Raw genomic sequence first — 11,879 nt, 5'->3', positions numbered from 1 at the left:
CGAAATTCATTAGTGCAGTGTATAATAAAACGCTTACACATGGGAACCATTCTCTGAATGTTTGTCCGAGGAGAAATTTCCCTGTCAAGGGTTTCATGTAAAGAGCTATCCCGCTCTCATCCCTTGGATATAAGCGTATAATAAATCCTGCGACGTACAAAGTACATTTTAATGTGTTTTTGTGAAAACTTTTGTGATTCAATTATTTTTCCAGCCTTCTAATGCGAGTGCAAAGTCAAAAGCTGCGTAATACCCACAATATTCTATGTATATTTAAAAATCTCGGGATTGACATGTAGATTATATCATTATTTTTTTTTTTACAATCTTATTTTAAAACTTTTTTTCTATTTGAAATCTTGTTTTATTCCAACTATATATATTAGAAAGCTTATGATTTGCATTTGAAATATTTAGTTATATTCCATATATAATTAAGTGATATAACTTTGTTAAATAAGATTTCAAACATAAGATATCAAAGATTTTCAAATTAACATCACTAATTTATCAATATAAATTGAATGTGTGATATGGAAATCAGGAAGCAACATTCTAGTTCCCAATCTAATATACCGATTGGAAAAGTTCTATCCCAAATGTCTTTTGCCCAATGCTAATTGCCAAATGCTGATTCACAAGAGCTGAATGCCTATTACTAATTGCTGGTTGCTACTCGTTAAACGCGAATTCAGACTGCTTTTTGTGAAAACAAAAGTGATGGTTGAATTTTTTTCGTTAAAACTTCGTTTTTATCAAGATATGTGGGGAAAATTTCGAATGTCTTCAATTTCATACAAATTCTATTGCAACAGATTCAAATATCAATATGAAAAATCCTGTTTGGATCAGAATGAAGACAAAAGGAATTTTCGTGACTTTTTCTTTTTTCTTTAATTTTTGCTGTATGCTCGTAAACGAGAGTGCGCGAGATTTGAGCGCTTCCAGTCACAAAGATGGTGATTCAATTTGTTAAGTAACATTCCATGAGAGGGGTGAGTACAGGTACATTAATGGCTATCCTTTTTGTCAATTACTGAAGCCATTTTGAAAGCTTATTTTGGCATTAAAGCAACTGCAAATTATCACTAAGCAAATTACCTTTAATATTAATCAGATACACATAAAAGGGCTCAAGGTGGACGTGACCGGTCAAAAGGTGACGCATACTCCTCCTAGGCACATTATCCCACCTCTGCTGTATCCAGGGGTCCGTGTTTGCCCTATTATTAATTTTACATTCTTCATACCAACTTATATTTAAAGACCCAAAAATAATACCGTATGGTTTCTTCACGGGTCACTGGATGTGGGCGGAGTTCATCTATGGTCATTGTTATTTACCAGGCCAAAAGATCAGGGTGTTATGTATACTTTTGATATACACAGGACATGTCTCAGGGGCGTCTGCAGAGTTTCAGTGGTGATAGTGTTTGTCTAATGGTTGTATTTCTAACGGTAGCCGACACACAGTCTACACCCACCACCCACTTTCTCTCTCTCTCTCTCTCTCTTTCTTCTCTCTCTCTCTCTCTCTCTCTCTCTCTCTCTCTCTCTCTCTCTCTCTCTCTCTCTCTCTCTTGCTCTCATTCATTGGCTGAATGAATAATTTCTTTTATAAATATAGAGCTGTCATAAATTGATAACATAAATTATTTCTGTAAGTTACAAATTTTAGAAATTAATGTGCAAAGTATTGTTTGATTTCTGATTGTGTAATTTATAATACATGTATATAAAGGAGAAAAGAATACAATTATATTGAAATTGCATTGATAATAATTGCGAGAAAATAGCAGTTGTGGACAGGTCCATGCTATCAAATCTCTAGTATACTGGGCTTCCTCAAGATCTAAAGAATGCCCGTATTAATTGACTGTTATTGCTATCAACACACCTCTCTGGGGTCCCTCCAGACACAGTCTCTGCAGATGTCACTCCGCCTGAGATATATTGTTAAATGTTTGAATGACAGGTGGCTTACCATTTAGGGGTGTTAACTTTTAGCAATTATCATTGTGAATTGACAGTTAACAATAGTCCTTTAGCAATCAACAATTGACAACCAGTTAAAAGCAATTGGCAATCAGCATTTAGCAATAATCATTTAAGCAATTTGGGACTGCGCAATCAGCAAACAACATTTAGCAAATAACAAGTTCGGTTCAGGACTTCCATAGTACAAGATTTCATGTTCATCACCCCACATAAATCTCAAGATTTCAAATGATTATACGTCACAAATCTTAAATATGAAAGGTGAAGATAACGAACAGTGATCAATCTCATAACTCCCACAAGCAATACAAAATAGATAGTTGGGCAAACACAGACCGATTGATATACCAGAGGTGGGATCAGGTGCATAGGAGGAGTAAGCATCCCCTGTCGACCGGTCACACCCGCCGTGAGCCCTATATCTTGATCAGGTAAACGGAGTTATTCGTAGTCAAAATCAGTGTGCTAAGAACGGCGGAACAATCGACACGAAACACGCCAGACAGCATTTGACCCAACGATAGGTTGTATTGGCAAATTAGATAGTTATAACGCCCAAAGAAGTTGCGAAATGCTAATTTTAAACGAGACTGTTGGAACGCCTGCATTATCAACTTGTTTTTCAGTAGCCTGGTTGATTTAAAAACTGACCATATGCAGAACAAGCTCTTGCGTATCGAATCAGTTGAGTTATATAATAAACACCATATGCAGGTGATAATGGAATATTGCTACATTAAATATGGAAAGTTAACGATGGAGAAATTGAAATCATCCCGTTTGTCATAAAGTTGAGTTGTTAGTTTGCCGTTAATATCTACTTTCAATAAAATATCTAAGTATGAAGCAGACGTGGAAGACTCTATGGTGTCTTTTATTTCGAGTTCACGGGGATATATTGAATTGACATATGAATGAAAATTATTATTGTTTATAGAAAGGTGATGGTAACGAACAGTGATCAATCTCATAATTCCTATAAGCAATACAAAATAGCTAGTTGGGCAAACATGGACCCCTGGACACACCAGAGTTTGGTTCAGGTGCCTAGGAGGAGTAAACATCCCCCGTCGAACGGTCACACCCTCCGTGAACCCTATATCCTGATCAGGTAAACGAAGTTATCCGTAGTCAAAATCAGTGTGCCAAGAACGGCCTAACAATCGGTATGAAACACGTCAGACAGCATTTGATCCAATGATAGGTTATATTGACGAACTAAATCGTTATAACGAACATACAATTTGCGAAATGCTGACTTCAGTCGAGACTGTTGAAACCCCTGTACCATCAACTTGTTTGACAGTGGCTCGCCTCGATATAGAAACTGTCCATACGCAGAACAAGCTCTTGCGTATCGAATCAGTTGGGATATAAATACCATACGCAGGTGATAATGGAATATTGCTACATAAATATGAGAAGTTGACGATGGAGAAGCTGAAATCATTCCGTTTGTCATGCAGTTCAGCTGTCAGTTTGCCGTTAATGTCTACTTTCAATGAAATATCTAAGTATATAGATAATACATCGTCGATATATCGAAATGTCGAATTGAAGGCCACAGCAAGAGAATTTTTCTTTTCATGTAGAAGTTTTTGAATAAATTCTGCTTCATAGGATTATAAACACAGGTCAGCCAACAAAGGAGCACAATTCGTGCCCATGGGGATTCCAACAGACTTTTTAAATACCTGATTACCAAAGACCACGAAGATATTGTCAATAAGGAACTCCAGCATATTTTTTATTTCAACGTCAGAGTACTTGTGCGTGGAATCAAGGTGGCGTTTAGCAAAGTAATTGTTTGGATGACTGATCACTAGATAGGAATATTTGCGTTTTCCATTTTTGTTGAAGAAGCAACTCTCTATGATGTCAAAAAGTCTAGTCTTTAATTTATCGTGAGGAATGGTCGTGTAAAGAGTTGAAAAGCCATACGTTTTGATTTTGTTGATTTGAGAAAAGTTTTGTGATTTCAAGTTTACTAAAAGTTCTTTAGAATTTTTTAGAATCCACATTTGATTTACACCACTTCTGGCATATGTAGTTGCACAGCCTATCTATGATGAGGAGCAAAGATAGAGGCTTGGTAGAACATTTACTGGATCCAGCAATGTATCTTTACAAGGGGTTTTATGAAGTTTAGAAATCCAATATAGATACGGTAACTCATATCCATCCGACCCATTGACTGGGATATTAAATGTGTCTAAAACTGAAGCAAGGTTTTAAAGAATTTCGTCTTTTGAAAGGACAGTTGGAGTATAAATACAATTAGCAAAAGTGGAAGTAATGCCAAGTTCGTTTAAAATACAGTTGTAACAATGAGCTTTACAAACAAAGACAATGTTGTTACAAGCTTTGTCAGTTGGAACCAAAACATATTCCTCATGTAACCTATCTAATGTTTTTAATCACTTCTGATTTACTAAACACAGAAGGATAGATGGTACGTACTTTTGTCTTCATATGTCTAATGCGGCATGTTGATATTCTTCTTATACGTTTAATCCATTCTGACAATGTATCAAGTTCTTCTTCATATTTAGCCCATCGTCTAGCATAATCCTCGATAGAATTCATAATAGAAATGAAGTTCTGACGCCAATTGAAAGACCGAGGTTCTCTGTATTTGGACCTTTTAGAATAAGTGATTTGAGGTCCTCATTTTCAACTATATCAACATCGCCAGTAATGACTTGTCCAACTGAACTATAGTTGAACGAAGAACAAGAACACGTAGGTGAATTAAGTATAAGATGGTCTATAACTAGACACTGCAAAGTTTGTTTATAATTAAAAAGTTTTGATGCAATAGTAGAAGTATATTTGTAGGAAATACTGGGTGTAGACTTGAATTTGAAATAGTTGGAATACACGACTGAACTTTTTTATGACGAAGAATATGTTGCTTATGTTGACGGCATCTATTCCTTTGTTTGTAAATTTGAGCTTAAGGAACTGGCGGCACGATTTGGAAGGAATATCATTCATGACCCGTGGTGGTTTAAACAGCCTGTGATTGGCAAGATCCTTAATCACAGAGTTCAGTCTATACTCGGGTGTTGGAAAATCCAAATATAAACTAACTGTGGCTTCTTGAAATAACGTATGTAAAACTCTCAATGGAACAGAGTAGAGTTTTGTGCGAATATTTATTAAGTGAACCCTTAGTTTCTCCAACATAAATTAAGTCGCATAGATTACACTCGATAGTGTAGACAACGTTAGAAGATTTACAGGTTTCAAAAGTTTTGGTACAGAAACTACGTCCAGTGAGATTACTTCTAAATGAATTTCTAGTGATCAGTATTTCACAAGTTTTACAATTCTATACAGAACATTTTAAGATCGAGCACATGAGATCTGAAAAGGAATCATCAAAAATATCTCTTGCAGGAACATGACAATCTTTAATTTCGGTGTATGAATTTTGATTTCTATACCAAAGCTGATGATTATTTAACTGTACATACGGCAAATCTTTGATATCTCGAAGGATAATCCGAGGGACATAAACCAAACAGTTGTAGCCTGTGCCCCTTATTGACTCCACAGAGTGACACCTTTTTATACTGGGCGACGTGTCAGACAGTATTGTATCGTTATTGTGTATATTCATGAAAGAACATATATCGAGCGACAAGTATCATCGGGGGCAGACTGTTCACCAGCAGAGATACATGCTCGATGGTTAAATGAAAGGTGAAGATAACGAACAATGATCAATCTCATAACTCCTATAAGCAATACAAAATAGAGATTTGGGCAAACACAGACCGCTGGATATACCAGAGGTGGGATCAGGTGTCTAGGGGGAGTAGGCATCTCCCGTCGACCCTGTCGATGAGTTGATTTCGATGAGTTCAAAGAAATTTTGTATATAATATCACAATATTATACCACTACAAAAAATTATAACCAAGCGATTAATTGTTTCCTAATATTTAACGATAAAACACCTACTACTAGTATTAGCGAGTCAGGTAATATTAGATTTTTTTTCATTAAAAACCACTGCACATGACAGATTGATTATAAATTACAAGAGAATTAGTCATCTTTGGAGTCCATGGAAGTGTCACATAGTCTTCGGAACACTTGTCCACCTTGTTTGATCAATTTCACAGCATCTGTAGACAAATTAACGAATTAATGACGATTAATCAGCAATTTACAATGAAGTAAAACAGATGAAAATGTAACAATGCAGACGATAACACTTACCCCACCTGGTTCCTAAAGCCACAGGGCACGTTCTGTATTGAGTACGTAAATCGCAGTCACCACTGCGTTTGTAATTGTAGAAAAATAAAGCAGCTCCCTACAAGAATGAAATTCATATGATGTAACTACATTGTACATGTATTTTGCTGAAAATCATGCATTTAAAAATATTAACATTCCATCATAAACTTGATAAAATCAACATCTAATGTTTGTACTGTTTTAATGTGACACCACAATACAAAAAACGGTATTATATATTTCACGCAAATTTTCAACAATATTCGAAACATCATAGAATATCAAGCAGAAAAATTTTCAAGGAATGAAATGTACATTGTCAAGGTTATAATTGTGAGTGACTGACCGTATCATCGCTTCTACAAAATGTGTATGGTCATCCAAAACACTTCGCGCATGTTTTCTGATTTAGACAGTGATTTAAAACAAAAAGAGGAGAACGCTGGACTTTAACGTGTCCGGAGGTATACTTCCAAATATATGTATGAAATATTTGCTCGTTACATTTTTCGTTCTTTCGATCCACTTCATTTCTCGTACATCGAATAAAGTTTACACGGGCTGCCAGCTTGTCATATCCTAACAGTTACTTATGTTTCTGTAAATGTACATACCCACATTGCAAGAGATGAAATACATATCTTACTTCAATTATAACTAATGTAATAATGTGTATTAATTGCCAAACGCTTAACTTCGTTATATCCAATACTATTTTCGTTACTTTCTTATATAGAAATATATAGAATACGCGAATAGATATCACTTCGCAATAAGCGTAAAGTTATAAGCGTGCTCATTATAAACATGTTTTACTGTATTTGAAACTCGTTATCCCAATCTCTAACAATAAAATATAGAAACTCGCTATCCCAATCTCTAACAATAAAATATAAAAACTCGCTATCCCAATCTCTAACAATAAAATATAGAAACTCGCTATCCCAATCTCTAACAATAAAATATAGAAACTCGTTATTCCGATCCCTAACAATAAAATATGGAAACTCGCTATTCCAATCTCTAACAATAAAACGCTTTGGTTCATCTGACTTCTGAATGGTGCGTCACTTCCTGTATCACTTCCTGTGCCTTAAGGAAGGCTTTCTAGAAAAAGAAGGAGGTGATATCGACGCAAAAACCACAGAATCAAATGTTACGGTAGTTTCTGAAATAAATAGAGATTTTCATGCTTACCTTAACAGCAGGGACCCGAACTTTGAGGGCTGGCATTATTGTGGCGCCACCTTCTTTGACATCATTCAACTTTTGGGGAAAAAGAAGGCTAGTACTATTTGGTAACTTTATACAAATAAACAACTGAGCTATAACAAATGATACTTGTTTTCCTGATGAAATTTCAAATGTCATTGCTACACTGTGAGATTCACAATGCATATTAAGTGCATCTTTGCTAGCCAAGGGTTTACGATCGTAAACCCTTGGCTAGCGAAGATGATTAAGTGTAGCTATTTTTGAATTCAAGGTATGGTGTTCTTTCCATTGTATTGCTTTTGAACAAGCAGTTTTAGGTATTCGGTTAATAAATTTTATATTACACTTACAAATGTGATCCAGGTTGCTATATTGTCTCCCGAATATCGTACATAAGGAGCTAGAGGCAACTGGTCATGTTCTGTACAGGTCCACAGGGATTCCGTCTGATAAATCAAAGAACTGAAAGTACTGATAGCCGATACAATAAACACAATAAAAGATAAATACAATAATTGTACATCTCCAAAGTGGATCAAGCTCAATATCGCGGAGAAAAGCAACATCAATTTATGTACAAATATAATTCAATTATTAAAGGTAACGTTCTTTTGGACACTAAAAATTATAATTCCCCCTAGTGATTTGCTTATTGTCTAAATAATGTCAAACCTGATAAATATCATAGGCCGTTCTTGGCACACTGATTTTGACTACGGATAACTCCGTTTACCTGCTCAAGATATAGGGCTCACGGCGGGTGTGACCGGTCGACAGGGAATGCTTACTCCTCCTAGGGACCTGATCCCACCTCTGGTGTGTCCAGAGGTCCGTGTTTGCCCAGCTCTCTATTTTATATTGCTTATAGGAGTTATGAGATTGATCACTGTTTGTTAACTTCACTTTTCATGAAGAACTGTCAATATGCTATGAAATCTCTAACTTTCCTGGTGCGTTATCGATTGCAATAACTACCCAACTATTACCTAACTTGATGATGTCATAGTCCTTTGGGCAATTTCTTACATTCACCGAGTCTATGACGCCAGTTACACCATGATGTCACATATAGCTATATTTACCCTATAGTCACTGAGTTTATTACACTCTAGTTGTAAATCATTAACCTCAAACGGCAAAATTCGATTTCAAATTGTTTCGATAGTGTTATCATCTGTCATTTTGGAAGTATGTTGAATCAACCAATCAGACCGGTATTTTGGTAAACCTCGTTCTGACATTACAAACGTTGTCGTTAGTCTTTAACAGATACAGTATTTGGTCATAAGTATGTTCCCAAAGAAAATTTCTACTACATATTTCATACAAAACCACACATTTTCAAAATTTTCGCTAAGAGCCAAATTTTCCTCTATTTGGATGAAGTAAACAACATTTTGTTTAGAAATATCAGATGTAACGGTCATAATTTTTGGGGGGAAATGTTACAATGCAATATTGCAGAGAGATAGCATTTTATTCATAATGTTGATTGTAGGCTGCGTTCAAGATCGTAGCGGCTAGCCTAAGGGCTAGCTATGGTGGCTGATTTGTGCCATTTTACAATGCGTTGTATTTTGTTATTTTGAGGCGAAAAGTAGGTAATATTATCATTTTGTTGTCTTTTCATTATTTCAAACTCTACGAGTCGGACATTTACAAAGACAGCTGAGCGTCTGGTTGAACGAGACTCTATAAGCGTAGTTCGATCATCAACTTTAGTAGTTGTTTAGTTGACTTCCGAAACTTCATTGCGCATGCCTGGCTTGCTTCCGGACCTTCAGTGAGCATGTCTGGTTACTTAAGTTCAACATTCTGTAAGCCTAGGTTGCAGAGTGGTATACCAGACATGCGCAGTGACACCTCTTCCGTTTCAACCAAAGGCGATTTGATAATACGTTGGTTCAACTCTAGTTACTAAAGTTGATGATCGAACTTGGTCATGTGACTGAGTCTGATGCCGTCATACATATCCAACAATTACTTAATCTAATGACGTTATAGACTTCTATATGACGTCATACAGTGTTTTACTTACCCTACAGTCACTGATTTCAGGAAGCCGTCCGCCCGGTCCATAATGTATCACCTAAAAATTGTAACAGCCAAAACATGAAACACGTCTGGACACAGTGCATGCAGTAATAGGAGTTATCAAAACGACATTAAGAGACGCTTCACCTGAAAATTCTCAGCGTCGGTTTGAATGGGTTTTAGTTGGTTGCTCAGTCCCGTTATCCTAGACATTCTTCTGCTCAATTTGTCCGATAACCTCTTGAATTTTCTGTCTTTTAATTGGTATCTGAAATTATAAATTTTATAGGAGATGGGGATCGGGGTGACATGTTTATTTTTATTTTTTTTAAGTTTGGTAGAAATTCATGCATTTCATTATTATCAAATTTCACACCGATACATACATTGTCATTCCTGCGTCGTTGAAGTATATTTCAGACGGCGAATAAAGCTGTATAGAGAAGATAATTGACACAAGATTTAACAGACGGCGAGTAAAGTTGTATAGAGAAGATAATTCAACCTAGATTTAGCAGCATGTTTAATCCTGGATTATGAGAAATCACTTTTTAATCGAATGACTGACAATGTTCGTACATATACGGTGTGACAAAGAAACTGATCAAAATAGAATTTGTTTACATGCCTTCCGCCTCGCTTTACGAAGAATATTTTAAAACCATGGACCTGTTCACAAATCATTTCATAGATTATAATTGTACAGTTTACATCATATAGGATATCTTTTTTGTACCAGACATGGTACCAGACATGGCAACTTTAAGAACATTCACCCAATGCAACGGGTCATTACCAGTATAATACGAACTCGACTTTAAATTTAGTCATCATGTTCTTTAATACTACGGATTAAAGAGCCAGCTTAATTTAGGTTATGATTACCTGATGACGACATGATTAATTACAAGACTACGACATAACGGCTATTTACATTAGTATAGACTGTCAAGCGAGTCGTTTGACCTTGTAAACAAACAAATTTTCTGGTCGTAGCTTTCACCTGTTGAATGGTGGTTTTCTTCAAATTTCTAATGTCGTCATCGGATATGACGTCATGGAATAGCAACACCCGCGGTCGAACATGGAGAACTTCCTCTTTGACCACGTAATATGGAATTTCAGTTCTCCGTAGAGTACAATACAGTTTGGATTGTTCTTTGGAAGTCTGTAAACGTATAGAAAATGATAATATTTCTCGAGACTTTAAATCTTATTTAAAAAATACTACATATAACAATGTACACTCTAACTTAGAAAAATAATAATATAAAAGGCCAAGACTACTTGATATTTACTTTAAATCAAACTTAGATTTTGAAAAAAAAAGTAAACATAGCGAAGGCCTTTAGATCAACCTTAAACAAATAGTTAAAGAAATGAAGTATCATATACACTAAACTTATTCTATGAATATATCCTGTTAGTTTTCAGTAGCTTTATATATACTCTTCATAAAAATCACCTTTGTTTCGCTTTGACAAAGCTGTTCTGTGCCGGATAGAGTACGTTTTATATTCAATGTGTCTGTCGATGAAATCTCATGCCTTGCCTCCGTTTCGTACTTTATCAAACGCGGCTTAATCAGTCTGTAATCTGTAATAATAGAAAATTATAATAAAAAATAATTTCGTATTTACAGATTTCTAGTATTAAATTATATCATTTCAAAAAAAATTGTCCATTTACAAACCTGTTAATAGAAAAGGCGATAGTATTTTCCCAGCAGCCTTTGACATCTTGATCTACAAGTAAAACATGGTTGGGTGGTTTTTTTTTCGATGAATCAACATTTTACATTTACCAATATTTGATCAGTATTAAACCTACATTTCTGTAATCAACGATTCTAAATATTCATTATATTACCGACTTTTCAGCTTGACATAAAAATTTAAATCACAAAATATAAGAAATAAGTGTCTAAGTTATCAGTGTTATGGGGGAAATAGAAGTATTTTAATTCTACGCCAAATTACCCCCACCCCTTAACCAATCCATGTGCAAACAATTTAAACAACCATGCCTTAAATTAGGCCATCTATACCAACGTCAATCAGTAAATCATCCCTTCATTATTTTCCCCACAAGAGATCACAACAATGAAAGGATCACAAACATTAAATGAATTACATGTAGTGAAGAAAAAACAGTATATAGAAAAAAGTTTCAAATAGGCATACTGAATTGAGGATTTAGTAATTGGTCTAAAATCATAGAAATCAGAATTACTAGTATTTCCTAGGGGTTTTAAGGTTGATTGTATATTTATTAGATACATGTTGTTTACATACTTTTATATGCACGTGTAGTCAAAATCTTGTGGATTATGAAAGAGATTTTAGTAAAATGGATGGAAACATATTATTTACTAAATTTGC

General features: G+C 35.2%; 1 protein-coding gene across 1 annotated transcript in view; it reads right to left on the bottom strand.

The window, feature by feature from the left end:
• Positions 1-6,004: 6,004 nt before the first annotated feature.
• LOC125678269 (prolyl 4-hydroxylase subunit alpha-3-like) overlaps positions 6,005-11,879 on the bottom strand; it is a 6,679-nt gene continuing 804 nt past the window's right edge. Inside the window, exons 2-11 of the mRNA XM_048916582.2 lie at positions 11,192-11,243; positions 10,964-11,094; positions 10,502-10,666; positions 9,885-9,931; positions 9,646-9,766; positions 9,503-9,553; positions 7,815-7,910; positions 7,447-7,515; positions 6,229-6,325; positions 6,005-6,134 (exon numbers count right to left, since the gene is read on the bottom strand). Coding sequence (XP_048772539.2) covers positions 6,055-6,134; positions 6,229-6,325; positions 7,447-7,515; positions 7,815-7,910; positions 9,503-9,553; positions 9,646-9,766; positions 9,885-9,931; positions 10,502-10,666; positions 10,964-11,094; positions 11,192-11,243 — 909 coding nt within the window. The 3' untranslated portion in view covers positions 6,005-6,054. The remainder of the gene's footprint in view (positions 6,135-6,228; positions 6,326-7,446; positions 7,516-7,814; positions 7,911-9,502; positions 9,554-9,645; positions 9,767-9,884; positions 9,932-10,501; positions 10,667-10,963; positions 11,095-11,191; positions 11,244-11,879) is intronic.

This window comes from Ostrea edulis, chromosome 2 (genome assembly GCF_947568905.1).
Source record: "Ostrea edulis chromosome 2, xbOstEdul1.1, whole genome shotgun sequence".
Taxonomy (NCBI): Eukaryota; Metazoa; Mollusca; class Bivalvia; order Ostreida; family Ostreidae; genus Ostrea; species Ostrea edulis.
This window is presented reverse-complemented; position numbering and strand designations above follow the sequence as displayed.